We start from the raw sequence: 16,925 nt of genomic DNA on the forward strand, positions 1-16,925 counted from the left end.
ACCAAAAGATATTCAAAGCCAGATTCACCTAGGAAGGAGCAGCAAGTTTTTTGGTAGCTCTATAGACTGAACTGCTGCCCTTGAAGGGAGGTTTACACCTGCTACAACAGGTAACATTATTTTTGAAATGTCAACCTTGTTTTCAACCATCTATGGCAATATACTTGCATATTGTTCCCATACAGAAGCAAGACAAACAATGGTGAATCCTCATCTAGCATCTCTCTAGGACCTTTTCCCAATCAGACAGCCTAAATTCCAGAAAACTGGTCTAGCTATAAAAGGGACAGGTGGCAGCAAAAATAAAAATACAGCCCAGCTTCTAAAACACACCTGATCTAAGATAGGCCTGGCTCACATGTACCTCCAAACCTGGCTCAGAACTTTTGCCCTGTGGATGGAAGTGAGTCAGGATGAAGCCTGAAAAAGAGACAAGCTGAGGGTGCTACAGAGATGCCTCATGAATGTCAACTTGCTCAGGGCAACCTCTCACGTGCAGGACCCCAAGGGGAAAACAGACATTACGTGAAGACTCTAGGGAACTACTAAGATCAAAACAATTAAAACAACAGGAACAAAACAAACATAATGGGACAAAAACCAACAGCAACTGTTCCAAAGAAACACCATCGGATGGAAAATCAAGCATTCCTTCCTTGCCATTAAGCCCATAAGAATTTTGCTTTACATGCAGCCCGGGATGAAAAAGAGGAAACAAAAGTAAATGTTAGGAATTTTTTGAATCATGCCTAGCAGAGGGATGTTTGGAGTTGCAAAATTAAAATGACTGATGAAATTTTATTTTTTGTGGTTGATTTTTCTTAGAAGTATGATAAATGGCTCCTTCCCATGCCAACAATTACACGACAGGTAGGGTGTTCCTGTTTGTTTGTTTTCATTGTATCAAAATTAGGATACAAGATTGATGTTTAAATAAAGAAATAGAATCAGCCCTGTATCCTAATTTGCATATTTGGAAGACAGAAAGCAAACACTGGGGAGAGTGCAACAGAAAATATCTCAAAGCTTGGAGGGTATATCCACTGCCATTTAGAGGGTCCCAAGTCATTTCAGAGCCTGAACCACACAGGGTGCAGCGATTGCCTTCTGGACCACCTGCTCTGCATTAATGGACTTCTTTAAAGATACCTCCTGCAATCACTGATATGGAAAGTGCCAAATTCAATTTGAGCTGACTTAATAACTGTAGGGAATAATCTTTGGGCTTCATCCACTACCAGTCAATCCATCTTCAATTCTTTGGGCTGGCTGTGGCCTGGGAGCTGTGTGACCAGACAAATGCATCAAGAAATTCTCAGCTGCTTTCTATTAATCCAGAAACCATGGATTAAATGTCTCTGTACTGGATTGTGTTAGCAAGAAAGTATAAGGTCACACATATGATATTGGTCAAAATATTTTGATCAAAATATGTTTAATAAGAAACTAAATGAGTTGGACCACTGATCAGTTGACTTAAAGCTACAGCTTCTGAGAACATATTAGTCCTACTAAAACTTTACCGTTCATATTCCTCAATACTGTAATGTGAGGAATTTTCATGGCTGCTGCCAAAAGGACTCAGATCACCATCTCTGTTTGTAGACTGTGGTAATGCTGATGTGAGCAGATCAGTTTGCATGATGCACTTTGCAGGGGCCAGCTCCTGTCCAAGAGTATGGCTGTATGCAGGGCCACAACTCTCCTACTGACTCAGATTACTTCTATACTTTTAAAGGGTTCTTCTTTTCAAAGGAAGATCTCTGAAAATATTTCACATGACTGCAGGTAAAGGCAAGTGACAGCTGCAGGTCAGGGCTCAGAAATGCAAGATTTGTGCCCCTTTGGGCTTGCCAGGATCTGAATCGACTCAGTGAATGAAAATGCACACCTTTTGCAGGGCTTTTTCTAAACTGGTTTCCCACCTCTCCCAAATAGCATTTCATTTTAGGAAATACTGAAATGCTTTCCCCATGAGAATTCCCTCTGCAAGCATGGATCCAGGCCAAGGTAATATCACACTCTGCCAAGCTGTGCAGTTTGCAAGGCACAGGATGAGCGTCCCTTCCAGATAATGCTCTGTGAAACCAATGGTTACACCACAGCAGCCCCTGCCATCACCTAACTCAGCAGACACATTCATAGCAAGTGGATCAGCCAGGATCCAGGTTCCAAATGCAGGGCTTGAATAATTGGATGTTCCCATTGATGCTCAGTGGGAACTGAGCATTTTACCCCCCTGCACATCACGCTGAATTCTCATATCCCTTTCCCTCCACCTCCCCGACCTCCGTGCCACAAGCTTTTGTGATTAACGTGGCAATGGAGATTGAACTGTGGGCATACATTGATTTGCTGAGTGGTTTGGCAAAAGAAAGTAAATCCAGGCTACTTACCTCAGTGCAGACCCCTTTGGTGTTGCAATGCCATAGCCTTTGGAGTCCAAGTTACCTCCCACCTTCATGGTGTCACAGGGCTTCCGCTGCTCGATGTACTCATTCATGGTGGACTCCAAGAGGTAGGCATACTTCCCTTTCGACTTCCTCACCCGGATCATCCCCTCTTCAGTTGTCCTCACAAAAACGGAGGGTTCAGCTGACTTCATGTATGTCCACATCTTCTCAAATACTGCTATTTTGGATCGCTGTGTAGGACAGCAGAAACCCAACAGAAGCTTTAAGAGAGGTTTGGGTGCCAGCTGGGATTTCCAGCTTGGGCTGAACACACGCCCGCATATTGGATGAGCCAATGAAGGTAAAGGATATAATGGAATGTTAATGAGCCTCCTATAATTTCTGCACCAGGGCCCAGATCAACCCTGGCACCTTGACAGAGTAAGGGCAGGATATTTGTGGATGGCAAGGGATTTTGCTGATCAAACCAAAGGCAGCCCAAGCTGGAAATCAGGAGATGTTTTCTTTTGGAGCTGCTGAGAGTAACTCCTCAGCAATGTAGGGAGCACACTGATATTCCTTATTTGTGTTTACAATCACAGAGCATCACATGTCCTGGAGACACCACCAGCCTTCTGAGTGGCACAGGATAAAATGGACTTGTGTTGCTCTAAGGACAAGCTCAGCAGGTCCCAACGTGGTAAGGGGAAGCAAGAACAAAATAACAGACCTGAGCCGAGGATGAGACAGGATGGGCCTGGAGGGCTTGTCCCAGAAGGCTAATCAAAATGTTTACATTAAAGTTTCCTCTTTACCCTGAAAAATTCTTTAGTGGAGCCAGCTTCCAGGGTCCCATAGGCAATTTCTGTCTGCTTGGCCAAGTCCTCTGCACTCTCGATGGGAGAAACCATCCTTTCCACAGTGAGGAAGGCAGCCAGGTTAGCTGTGTAGGAGGATATGATGATCAAGGTGAAGAACCACCAGACGCCACCGACTATGCGGCCGGAGAGAGACCTGGACACATGGGGGAGAGTCAGACATGAGGGGTGTGAAGGTCTGAAAGGTGCAGCCCACTCTTGCAGGCCCATCCTTTACCCAGTCACGTTCTCCAGTCATTTCCAGGGAAGCTAAAGGTCTGTTTCAGTCCTCAATGCACTTTTCAAGGTGTCAATAAAAAATTCCCAGTGAAAAAAAAAAAGAAATCAGCCATAAACAGAATGAATTTGCTTTGATTTTCAGTTCCTTTCAGAGTATATAATAATATTAATAATAAGACCTGGAGAAAACAAGGAGGAAAGTTCAGCTGGCAGGGCAATGCCCACCCAAACAGCAGCTCTGGCAAGGTCTGTGTTGTGGCATGTACCTGCAGTGGGAAGGAGCACCAGCATGGAGCCAGACCAGATATATCCAGACCAGCTGGTATCACCAGGTCAGCTCCTCCATCACCCAAAGTTTAAAAAACAAACCTCTGTGTTTTTCTCTAAAACATATTGAAGCTCAGAGAGGAGCTACAGCCTTAATGAATAATTCGCCTACTGACATTCTCTGTTTTGTATTCACCAGATGGTTAGACAAGATGTTCATCATAATGCCTTAAAATCTAGGTGTTTTGTATTCTCTGCAATCAAACAGCCAATTATCTGTAACCATTGGGTAGCTATAGTGGCAAATAAGTCAAGCAGGCACACATTTTATATTAAAATCTTTTCAAATATTTTTTTTAAAGTGGAAGATAATTTTAGAGTGATGTCAGTATTCATGCATTCTGTCTAAATTATTTATACACTCCTTTTTTAGATGCAGAGCACTGTCCCAGGCAGAAGGTAACTCACAATGCTATTTTATAAAGCCAGACAGTCTGACTAGGGAGGACCTGCCCCTGAGAAACACTATTTGTTTCTCCGCTGGGGACTGTGTCTCAGCATTGCCTTTCTGCTGACCTGACTCACTCCACAGAAATGTGGTTTAAGGGGTGGTAATAGAGATATCCCAGTCCAGCTAAGGGCACTGAACCAGCTCATGACTGTGTCTGGGTTGGCGTTAAGCCTTGGGTCCAGCTGCTGTGGTTTACTGTGGCTTAACACAACCTAACAAACCAACGTGCACACTCCGCCTCTCCATCAAGGGAAAAAAACACATCCTGCTAATCACTAAAATTAGAGCTGGAAAGAGACTAACCTTACATAGCCCACCAGCTGCACAACTTGTTCAGGTTACACCCTTCCCATTGGTCCAGTCTGGTTTAAACAGGGCTGATGTGAGGGGAGCTGCTCCCACAGACAACACAGCATCTCCTTATTTAGAACAACCCACCCTGAAATCTTCTCAATCTTCTCAATCATTTTGAGCTCACTTTCCAGCAGAAAGCAGGCACAGGGCTAGAGGTGGTTGGGCTTTCCTCTGCACTGGGGTCTCATGTGGGAGCAGATTCTCTGCCCTGCCTTTTGGTGTCTTCTTCCAAAGGCTTTTCTGATACTGGGCTGCAAGGTTCATCTGACCATAAACTCAAGCTCAGTGAATGACTTCAAAGGACCCATCTTTCAAGATCTTTCAGGAAAGTCTAGACGACCCATCTCCAAGGTAATATTATAAGTTCACAAACTCTTACCTTAATGATCTATGTCTTAAAAAGCAAGAAATGTATGACAAATAAGATCTTTTCAGACATGGTGTCCAACCATAAGCATACTCTGGTTACCCCATCCTGCAGGGTCTCATGAAAACCTCCTCCTTCACTGGCAACTGCATCACCATGGCTGAACAGCTAGTCCCTCATCCCAGATTACTTTCTTTTTGTGCTTCCCCATCAATGCCAGCCAGAAAGGGGGATCCGAGGTTTGTTGTGGGAGCACTGGAATCTGTGAGAAAGGCAGTCAGGTGGGCACTGTTCTTCTACTCTATATTTAACCCTCCAAGAAAGAAATACCCAAAAAACAACCTCTGGTGAGATTAGTGTGGCCACCATGCTTCCCATCTGTGGAGAATACTCAGCACACAGAACCGTTAGCAGAAATTATTTTGTATTTTGGTTCATATTTGGAGAAGGACTGGGGAGGGAAGCAGCTGTGGATTCAGCTCATATGTCTTCAGATTGATAGAAAAAGGAAAAAAAACAAACCTGTCTTTAATTAGTCTGGATGATGTGTGCTCAAGGAAGGAAGAGCTAAGAAGAGTCACTGAGGCATTAAATGTAAGTAACCGGATCATGTAAAATACAACAATCTGCTGATGAAGGCCACTTTGAGCTGGCAAAATCCATTTGCATGGCAAATAATCACATTCATCTCCAGCTGCAAATTATACAGCTTTTCCTTCCTGACGTAGCTGGGATATTTCTGTGACTGGTTTCAATCCCTTCAGCAGCAGTGAGCTGGTTTCCTGCCTCTAGACCCTCGGCATCCTGGTGTTGTTCATTACTGGCTTATCATACAGGAGCTGCCTGCTGTCAGCTGCAGATGGCTCATGTTTCCCAGCTCCACACTTGGCAGAGACAACATGAAAATGTAGTTATGGGGTATGGAGACCGGGAGGTAAGAAGGAGGGCTGGGGAAAGAGAGAGAGGGGACTGTATTTTCTTTCCCATGGGAGACAGATGAGACAGGATGCACGTCTGTATCAGTTACCAGTCTCATTTGTGCTGTTTCTGCTGGTGCTGGTCACTTCTCCTCATCACACGGGATGCTATGAGGTGAGTGTTTGCTCTCAGAGATGGTGGAGGAAAGAAAAGTAGACAAACAGCCTGCTATGACTGCTAGCGTGGCTAGGGCTGCACATGGGTGATGTTGCGCTGCAAACATTGCTAAAGGGCAATGCTGCCCTCATTGCTAGATTGACTTGGAGCTAGAAGCTGTGAATCCAAATGGCCATAAAGGCACAGCAGAGGAGACACTGAGCATATGGGCTCTACAGGGCATGGGCCTTTTGCTCCACAGTTGTGCAGCATCTGAGTCAAGGGAGTGTTGGCTAGTGCCGAAGGCTCTTGGAGGTCAGTGCAACACAACAAAAAATAAGTCTCATTGAAACATCACACAAGTAGATGCAATCCCATGTGACATCCCTACAGCTCAATGGCAGTGAAGATACATTGAACAGGACACACTGGATCTCTCTGGATAACCACATCGCCTGTTTGCTTTTTGTGCCAATGCCCGTCACCGCCTACCAGAACCACTTGGTTGAAAGACAATCTCCGTTACCATCTTGTTCTTGTGCTTCTGTAGACCAAGAGGGAGAGTCACAGTGCTGCCATCACGGGACACATTTGCAAAAGTGACTGTAGTTTAGGAGATAATGTCCCAATTCTAGAAGTGACTGTAACATTTGGAAGCTAAAAGTCTGGTTGAAAGCCAGTGGGACTAGAGGATGTTTATGCTCTAGTAAAAGCAGCCACGAAGGAGTAGATATACCTTGTACTTTTAAGTCACTTTGAAGATTTAAAAATCTCACTCCACAGTAGATAACAGAAAATGACCTTCTACTTCACTAACAAATGTTTTGCAGCTTGAGCCCTAGCAAAGTTAATATCTCTTCACTAATGGGCAGTATGGGGTTTAAATCCTCTTGCACTGAGAATTTACATGTCCCTGCATCTGTCCAAGCATAACGTGAAGGCAATCAGCTCTCTGCTGTGTGGAAACAAGGAAGAGACTCTGTCCTCTGCAGAGCTAAGGTGAGATGGAGCACACTGGTTTATTTAAAGATATGCTAAGGTTCAGGTGGTTGGGTTTGTGTATTTGACTTCTGGATTTATTCACATTCATTGTCATAGAAATACTTCCAAATAGCAGTATCTAAAAAAAAATAGAATAAAATAAACACATAACAGTGAAAGAAGCTTCAATGAATGGCTAAATCTGGGATGTGGAAAGGGGTGAAATATCTAGATAGGTTAGACTTTGTGTTTTCCAACCTGCATTATTCCTTTTGTACCTACACTCTTCTTTCTCACATAATCCAAATTAAGATCTCTTAGTTTCTTCTTCTAGACCTTCCTGTGCTGGTTAAAATCACCTGGCCCTTCCTCTCCCTGACCTGGGATCCTGTTTGCCCTCCTGGAACAGTAACAAGAATGGGGTGCTCCTCTCCATCATTTCCCTTGCAGGAGTAAGAAGCAAATACTCTGCCCTCATTATTCACTGTGCACAATCTACTTAAAATTACAGCTGGCTGGGAACCAGAACTGCAAAGCCGTGGAAAATTCTGCAATTGTAAATGAAACCTTAATATTCTCAACTGGAAAGAAAAGATAATGTCTGCAAATGTCCTCTTAAAGTAGCATTCTGAAAATGACTGGTTTGGGTCCATCCAGCTTTGCATTTTTCTATTACTTCATGTTTCATTTCTGAAAGGCTAAACATTATCATTTAAACCTGGTAAATAATTTTGTTTCTGCTTTCTCATTACAGATTATTTTCTTTCAGCTTGTATAGTACTTTAAACTCTTATCTACCACATGTATAATTTAAGAGATAATTCTGGAATATGCTATTTAATATGCCTGATGGAAAAACTGTAGATGACAAAGCTGAAATTAATAATAATTATTTTCTCAGTTTTTCTTTTTTTTTGTTTTTCTTTTTTTTAATTTTTTTTTTTTACCTTTCCTTGCAAAAACAATTGTATTTTGCCAGTAGAAAACAGAAAGGAATTCTAAGTTTTATTCATTCCCATTAAGTGTTTTTTTTTTTGTGTGTGTTCTAGCCTCAGCATCAATGGATTCTTCACAGAAAAAAATAAAATAATCCAGCTATAATATCTTATTTCTTAAAACAAAATGCAATCCTTGATCAAAACATTTGCTCTTTGATCTTATCCCTTATGGAAGGTAGGAAAGGCTGACAGGAGTTTGCCTCTGCTTTGCCATCTTATTAGAAGAGCATCATGCATTTTTTTCAAAAGGCATTAATAAGATCATCCAAAACTCTACAAAATAAACCTTGTTAAAAAACTGTTCAAGCAGCATCTCAGTTCCCTCCCACTTCTCCCTTCCCCCTCTTCAAATCCATATCTTATGAAGAATTACACCTAAACTGACAGTGTTTTAATTAGAAGCACAAATCTGGGATTCTAAAGCCATAGTTGCTTTGGAAGGATTTCCCAGATTTGCTGTTAAATTCAATTCTAATAAAGACTCACTTAGTCAGCTGACATATTTGTCACTGAGTGAATTTATGTAAAACTGCTGAAAGAAAAGCTCTTACACGCTTGTTCTGCTGATTGTGGGTCAAATTCACTTTTGGTCTTCTACCCACACAGATCCTCTGATCTCCTGCACTATTCTCCTACTTTAATACTGACTCTAGATAATTTCATGGGTCTGTCTGAAGGCTGACTTGGTAGTGATTAGTTGCAAACATTTTGTTCCAGTTTCGCTCTTATTTTAAACAATTCTTCAACGTTAAACTCAGCCAATGCAAATGAGCTTTGCTTTTTCAGGGTGTCACAGACCATCTGGCATGATTGGTCTCACCATTTTATCTCCACCCCTGACATGAACCCTGGATTTGTTTGAAAAGTCTGTGAATAGTTGTAGATAGAGGAACAACCTTAGAATGGAGATGTGGGTCTGGGAACAGCTCTGGGTGTATCCATCGTGCATATGCTGTAAAGCTCTCATTCTTTTAGGCTCTGCTATGCCAGTGATAGTTTTGAATGAGCTACCAACTCTTTGTAATGGAATTTGAGTGATTATAATGTGTGTATCTCCATCCATATTGCATTATTAATTTTCTTGCCATTATTAGTTTGCATTTACTTATTATCAAATCCTACCTCCTGGCAGAAGAGTCTGTAATCTGGGCTGCAGTGCTGGGCTTTAACATGGAGTCTCAAGAGAGCCCTTACAAACACAGAAGTAGCAATGTTTTTTACTGACATTCTCATCTGCCTCTCCCAGCAGTAAAAATCTCTTCTGCTCCCCTCACAAGGTTTCTGCAGAGGTGACAGCTGCATATTTTAATTCCCTGTGGATAACATTAGCCACTGAGACAGGGTAAGAAAGCTGAGGGTGCACAGGTACTGGCAGTCCCATGTTGCCTCTCTCCTGCTTTTCTTTTTTCTAATTTTTATTTCAAAAAACAAACAAACCCAGAGGGATAAATTTGAGAGCTCATGTTTTCAGGCAAACCAAGCCAGCTCATGCAAGACCAAAGCCAACATGCTGGAAGGAAGCAATATGAATTGCAGAATCCCAGCAGGAGTCCTGACACATGGGGGCCTTGGGGTCATTTGCTGTGTAAATATCGCAACAACTGAACATATTGTCTGCAAATATGCAGAATCTTCCAGATTCAATGGGAAGATGTATATCTGTGAGGCTTCAATGATAAGTCACAGTTTAGCTACTGTTTCTTTTTGCCTAAGCTAATGGCTTTGGACAGCAGTATATGGTCCATCTCCTGCCATTCGATTTCTTCTTTTGCAGAATATATTGGCATTTTTCCTTCAATTTCCCTTTAATGGGCAAGACCTCCTTCTAAAATGAGTTTTCCTACTTAGTCAGAAATGCATCATGCTACTTGTACTTCTCCAGTCATTGGAGCTTGGATTGCTGCAGTGCTAAGTATAAGCATGACTACATGGAGCAGCTACGTGCTGTTTTCAATACACTCACTGAGCATTCCAACAGGCAGGAAGCACCTAATGACCTAAGCAGAGGACTAAGAAGCAGGAGTTTGTGATTTTATTTTTTTGTTGTTTTGTTGTGTTTTTCCCCTTGGGAGGCCCTGCTACTTTATGGGATCTAGGGTAGATCTCCTGAATTCATTTCCCAGCTGTGGGAGAAGAGGATGAATCACATTTATGAACTTCACCTGGTGGGTGGCCTCAAGCGTTGGTCACCAGGTGAAATTTACCTCTAAACTGCTTCTTTGCCCACTTCTCCTTTCTGAGACATTGAAGCCTAGCAGACAGAGGCAGCAGCAAATGGGCCCAGTTACATAGGGGGTAATTTATGGACTCAATAGCAGTCTGCATGTTGTGCCCTCCTGTGGTCCACAATGGGTACAAAATGCAGCCTGCTGATGTGCAACCAACACAACTCACCAGCTCAGCTAGTAAAGCGGAGTGATAGAAGCACTAGATGACAATCAAGCATGGACTGACATGGGCAATAAGCCTCCCTAAACTTCACCAGGATTCATGTACCACCCATGGTATAAAAACATGCCTACAGAGCAGAACTGAGGCATGTCCTTCACTTCAAGGAGCCATCATCTTTGAGCAGTCAGAACTGGCTACTGAAAAGGGATGAGGTAGAACCCTAAATAAGAGTGTGCTTGAAAGAAAGAACAAATAGATCCAAGGAAATACATAGTACTCCTTTTAAGTAAAGGCACAATGTGCCTCCCCATGTTGCAAACCAGGGTAGTTTGAGGGATGAGTGTTTAGACGGAGATTTGCTGAAAAACACGTGGTCACTTTGGGCTGCCTGGCAGCTCGTGTGAAAGACAGAGTCATCCCTCTTCTGCAGTCTTGCCAGCTTTGGCTGCAAAGAATAAAAATGGCTCTTGTTGTGTCTTTGAGCAAAAATTTTACTGTAAAAAAGGCTCTTCACATTTTTCTCACTTTGGCAGCATTTGTTTTCTTCCCTGAGAAAAACTCACAAGGTGACAAGCTTAAAATTTTGACAGAAGCACTTGCTAGAGAGCCCCAGGAGATTCATTACTCAGGAGTTTCCTCAACCTCAGGTGGCCCCGAATTTAACAGCACTCATCCTTCTTTTTAAACAAAGGACATTGTGCTAATGTCCTTTGTTGTGCTGCAAGATTTCATATTCTCTCCCTCAGTCTCTTCTTCAAAGTCCCCTTGATGAAAAAGCTGTTTTTATTCCCCAAAGATTTAATATATGTTGGATTATATGCTACTAGTTCTTCTTTTTGCCAAGATCCTCTTTAGCCATCTACATGTGCTCACAATTTAGAGCTCCTTTTCTGAGACTTTGAGGCCATGTTACAATAACCTAGTTCATCTTACAGGATGCTGTTGCCTTGGCTATTTTTCCTTTGGTTATTTGGCTGTCTTGTCAGATCTTACAACCTCATGAGAGCAAGACATTTTCTGAGAGGAGAGCATTTTCTGCACTGCAAGATTTTCACTCTGAGTAATATTCCCAAATATTCTCTTTCTTTTATCTTTCTTAATTTCTAATTTAAAGTCAGACCCCTCACCACAACTGTACATTTTCTCTATTTTCACTTTTGAGCCTTTCTTTTTTCTACAAGGGCATGTTGCATCTTTTGTAGATGAAGTGAGGAATGAGTCAGGTCTCTCTTCCCAGCCAGTGTCTTCTAGAAGTGCTTTATGTGTGCAGGAGTGTCTACCTTTTCATATTAAAACTCCCAAACTGTGAAGGGAAAATATGCTCAGTGTTTCTACTGCCCCTATTTCACCTGCTAAGATCCATTTGGTGAACTATTAATTAATTTATTTATTTTGGAAGGCTTTGGAAGCAGTGCTTTGATGAAAAGCTGCTTCTTCCCCCCGTTTGCCTCTCTGCAGCTTGAGATCTCGCTTCTTATTGAGAGCTTCAAGAAATGAGAGAGGAGATTCCTCCTAGAGCACCCCATATTGACTGCTGCAGCTGTTACCTTGTGGACCCCTCTTCATGTTTCACACCTACCCATGGTTTACAGGTACTTCTTTTTACTGCTTTTGCCTTTAATTGTAGGCGGACTCATCTTCTCCCCTCTTTCGTACTCCGCTGTTCAAATATTTGCCTTCTATTGCTTCTCATCAGACTGTGTTGGGAGGTTTCATTAGTGTATATAGCACGCTTTGAAGTTGTCCAAATAGCAGTGATGTAACACTTTTGCACTTCTATAGGCTCTTTTATCTGAAGATCAAAGTAGTAAGTTATGATTACCATGATTGGATTATTGCTGCTTAGCCTTTGGATCTAAGGGTAAGCAGCAACTCTTCTGGGTAGGCATTAATCAGAATTACTGGATGATTTTATTAAACAGATTGAATGCCATAAAATATGCTGCTGCTTAAAGAAGGGGGTGTGTACATGAGCTCTATGCCCTTTCCTACCATTTGATGACAGGAAACAGGTGTCCTCTGCCTGTCACTTGACTACTTTGATCTAAGCGAAAGTGAAAAGAAGACAAGACACTGTCATGGAGAGCTTTGGAGATGACTGCGTATTTTATCTTCTTCAACTCCAATCACAGCCCTGTCCTGTCCAAGCACAGCAAGACTTTTGTCCCTATTTCTTAGCATGACCCACATTTTGCTTTTCTCAGTTACTCAGCTTCATTGAGCCTTCCATGATGAACACTCAGTGAGCACCTCTTTCATATTTCAAGAAATTTGTCTTTGCCTGCTCACAGTTTTGGGGTGTTACAGAATGGACTTTTCTTGCTGTACATGCATATTCCTGAGCTCCTTAGGAAAAAGGGATATGGTGTTCCCCCAGATACCATGATCAGTAGTTGGGACGAAATCTAGGACAAAAGTGGAATAGGTACAAAAAATAATGGAATAAGAGATGTACCCTGAACCTCCCAGTGGAAACTCATGAGATTTTGGCCAGTGCTGGGGATTAAACCAGCAAAGACCAGCTGTGAATGCTCTGTGTGTTGTGAGTCAGAAGAGAGGAGTTCAATGCCCTTTTGAATGAGTATCGAGACAGTGTGCATGTGGTATCTTGGTGCTGATAAAAGTGATGTACAGCATATGGAAGAGTTCTGCAAGGAGACCTTCCCAGTGAAAACCATGTGAGAACATGCTCAGGGCTTCCCACCTTAGCGACAGTATTGGAGTGCCAAAATCAAAGCAGTGTGTGACAGGTGGCCTTACAGGGGACACTGCTTCAGGGAGATGGAGGTCATTCAGATCCTGATAACCCCTAGACTACAACAAAAACACCTGAGGACCAACCTAGTTATCATGAAGCCACAAGCATGAACAGTCCTGACTGCAGCTCAGGGGATGCCAGACCCCAGCTGAGCTGGCTGCTTGGGGATAACAGGCTATCAAGAGGAAAGAAAATGAAAAGAGAAAGTGTGTTTCTTTTACTGATTGGAAATAAGCAAGTCAAGGTGCAATGTAATAGAGAGTCCCTGGAGCCTCAGAGTTTCCCTGCCAGACCATGGAGAAGGCTGTAAATCTCAGAGGCACCCCTATAAATCTTAGTGCCATTCATGATCCCAAGCTAGTGCACAGCACTGGAAACACAAGCAGCACATGCCCTTTCCATGTCAAAGTTGTCCTAATAAAACTTCCCAAAAAAACAAGGCAGTGCACTTCTCTCCCCACTATTTTTAGCTTCTCAATCAAAAATATGAGAAGTATTAATTTAGTTCTGAAAAAAAACAAGATTGCAATTTTATTTTTAGCTTAATAAATCTGCTTTTGGAGCAAGTGTTTGACATCTTATTTTAAATACAGCTGGTGTAATGGTTTTTAAGTCTGTCACTCAATGGAGGGGACTTAGAGCTGTCCCCCAGCCATCTCAATGTAAAGGGCTAAAGTCAGAGCTGTGGAAGAGTGACTAGATATGCCTGATGCAGAAACCATCCAGAGGAAGGGGCTTACAGATCAGTGGAGGAAACATTAATTACTTCTGCAGCATTTTGAAATTTTCGGATAGCAGAGCATGGAAATCCAAAAAAGACTAATTTTTCCTTTACAGATGAAATTGCATTTTTCCAACAATGTTATCTCAGTTAGTTATTTCCTTCTTCTGAGTCCTCTGTATCCTTCAGCATTTTTCCAAATGAAAAAGAGGATAGCAAGGATGACTATTTTAAAAGAATTTCCATTTCCCCCTGCCTGCCACATTTTGGTTGCCATGGAAGTGGGCAAGCTCCAAAGGGGATTGTTTAGTTAGATATTGTGCAATTTGTCAAGCTGCTCCTCGGGTGAGTCACTTTCCCTGGTTGTGTGCATTTCAGAAATTAGTGTGGTCATCAGTTCCTGGTGATTTGTAAGTTCTGCTGTTACCCTGTGGCCTGAATTTCCTCTCCCTGTACGTAATTAACTCTGCCAAGTAGAGATAACAACAAAATCTTTTAGTATAATATTTTTAAAAGAGAAGAGAAGAGAAGAGAAGAGAAGAGAAGAGAAGAGAAGAGAAGAGAAGAGAAGAGAAGAGAAGAGAAGAGAAGAGAAGAGAAGAGAAGAGAAGAGAAGAGAAGAGAAGAGAAGAGAAGAGAAGAGAAGAGAAGAGAAGAGAAGAGAAGAGAAGAGAAGAGAAGAGAAGAGAAGAGAAGAGAAGAGAAGAGAAGAGAAGAGAAGAGAAGAGAAGAGAAGAGAAGAGAAGAGAAGAGAAGAGAAGAGAAGAGAAGAGAAGAGAAGAGAAGAGAAGAGAAGAGAAGAGAAGAGAAGAGAAGAGAAGAGAAGAGAAGAGAAGAGAAGAGAAGAGAAGAGAAGAGAAGAGAAGAGAAGAGAAGAGAAGAGAAGAGAAGAGAAGAGAAGAGAAGAGAAGAGAAGAGAAGAGAAGAGAAGAGAAGAGAAGAGAAGAGAAGAGAAGAGAAGAGAAGAGAAGAGAAGAGAAGAGAAGAGAAGAGAAGAGAAGAGAAGAGAAGAGAAGAGAAGAGAAGAGAAGAGAAGAGAAGAGAAGAGAAGAGAAGAGAAGAGAAGAGAAGAGAAGAGAAGAGAAGAGAAGAGAAGAGAAGAGAAGAGAAGAGAAGAGAAGAGAAGAGAAGAGAAGAGAAGAGAAGAGAAGAGAAGAAAAGAAAAGAAAAGAAAAGAAAAGAAAAGAAAAGAAAAGAAAAGAAAAGAAAAGAAAAGAAAAGAAAAGAAAAGAAAAGAAAAGAAAAGAAAAGAAAAGAAAAGAAAAGAAAAGAAAAGAAAAGAAAAGAAAAGAAAAGAAAAGAAAAGAAAAGAAAAGAAAAGAAAAGAAAAGAAAAGAAAAGAAAAGAAAAGAAAAGAAAAGAAAAGAAAAGAAAAGAAAAGAAAAGAAAAGAAAAGAAAAGAAAAGAAAAGAAAAGAAAAGAAAAGAAAAGAAAAGAAAAGAAAAGAAAAGAAAAGAAAAGAAAAGAAAAGAAAAGAAAAGAAAAGAAAAGAAAAGAAAAGAAAAGAAAAGAAAAGAAAACACTTCTCCAGAAGTTGAAATAATAATTTTTTACTTTTATTCTTAAAGACCAACTTCAGCTTGCCAGTTCAAGCAAACTGCCAAAACCTGAGCTTTTTCCCCATGCACAACATCCAAGCCTCCTGGATTCACCCACCATTGGAGCAGGAGTAGCAGGGATGCTGAACCAACCTTGTTTCCAGCCTGGTTTGGCTGCCTTGTCAGAGAAGACACTTGCTGAAATCAAGAAGAGTCACCAAATAAACATTAACTCTCAGCCTCTATTTCAGGAAGGAATTTAAATCCTTCTCATTGCTAAATACAGATGGTTCTAATTTTCCTAGTTCAAAATTTTTAGCAAAATAAGTAAGTACCCTGTAAATGTAAGTGAACAAAGGACAGTCCAGAAATAATTCCCTTGAAACAACTCAAAGTGAACCTCTCACTAAAAAAAGAAAATTTTTGTCCTGACAAATTTCTCATTTAGATTGTGTCTAAAACCTGATAAAATCTTTCAGTACTAGGAAGATCTTGCTGAAATTTAAAAGTGCTGCTGTTTTTCAGACTCTCTAGAGGCTAGTTTAGGGGGAAAAATAACCCTCAACAACTTGTGGAGCAATTTTGCTGTTATTTCCAAGAGCTCTGTGGCTGAAGTCTCCTGGGATTTTTTTCAATTGATCTAAAAAACAATGTAAATAAAAGGAAAAATAGTAGAAGAAAATGCTCAGCATTAATTACAGGTACATAATAAATACCATAGTTACTCTTCCACTGACAAACTGCCATGCTTGAGCGCAACAGAAAGCCTGCAAAAGACTGCAGTGAAATCCAAGCCCAGCTGCACACTGTGCAGATCTGTCAAGGTGCTCTGTTTCCATCTCACTAAAAACAAATAGCAATGTCCACGAGATGTTTATAAAGAATAGATCATAACTATTGACTGGCAAGCAACCAGCATTTCTATTTCTCCTTCCCACCTCCGAGTGCTTTTGTTCATCATCTTTGTGAGCAAACTCCCCGGGGAACACGTTCTCCCCAGCCAGGGGCTCACTGCAGGGCTGGTGCCACTGCACCCTTCACTGGCTCCAGGGCTGGGCTCTGCAGACAAGTTAAGACCCATTTAACCCTTTGTCCCAGTCCAGCTGAAGGGTGGATCACATCTTGTGCCATGTGTCCTTGCACACAGTAAACACCCGCAGGTTTTAGACTGGTGTGGCTCAGCCATGGTCCCCAGCGGCACCTTGACCAGCACAGAACCTCCTCCTGCTCATGCATCCCTGCTGAAGCTCTTGAAACATCACCTCTCATGTCTGGCTCTTTCCCAGGCACCAGCTTCACCCATCATTTTACTTCCAGCACAGGCTGACCAGGGCATCTCCAGATCTGTTCTCGAACATGCACATTATAATGAGCAATTTAAAGTTATGGTCTCTAGGCATCATGACATGATTTCCTATCATGTAATGATACCACTGTATATTTCTCTTCTGCTTGTGGTATGTTTTGATCTGAAT

At 41.7% G+C, this 16,925-nt stretch overlaps 1 protein-coding gene across 3 annotated transcripts in view; it reads right to left on the reverse strand.

Annotated features, from left to right (window-relative positions):
* The window catches only part of GRIA1 (glutamate receptor, ionotropic, AMPA 1), a 118,056-nt gene that overhangs the window by 12,560 nt on the left and 88,571 nt on the right, over positions 1 to 16,925 (reverse strand). For all 3 annotated transcript variants that reach the window (XM_010002015.1, XM_010002016.1, XM_010002017.1), the window contains 2 exons: positions 3,209 to 3,407; positions 2,397 to 2,644 (listed from right to left, as the gene is read on the reverse strand). In XM_010002015.1, coding sequence (XP_010000317.1) covers positions 2,397 to 2,644; positions 3,209 to 3,407 — 447 coding nt within the window. The remainder of the gene's footprint in view (positions 1 to 2,396; positions 2,645 to 3,208; positions 3,408 to 16,925) is intronic.

This window comes from Chaetura pelagica, unplaced genomic scaffold, assembly GCF_000747805.2.
Source record: "Chaetura pelagica isolate M959 unplaced genomic scaffold, ChaPel_1.0 scaffold356, whole genome shotgun sequence".
In the NCBI taxonomy this organism is placed as follows: Eukaryota; Metazoa; Chordata; class Aves; order Apodiformes; family Apodidae; genus Chaetura; species Chaetura pelagica.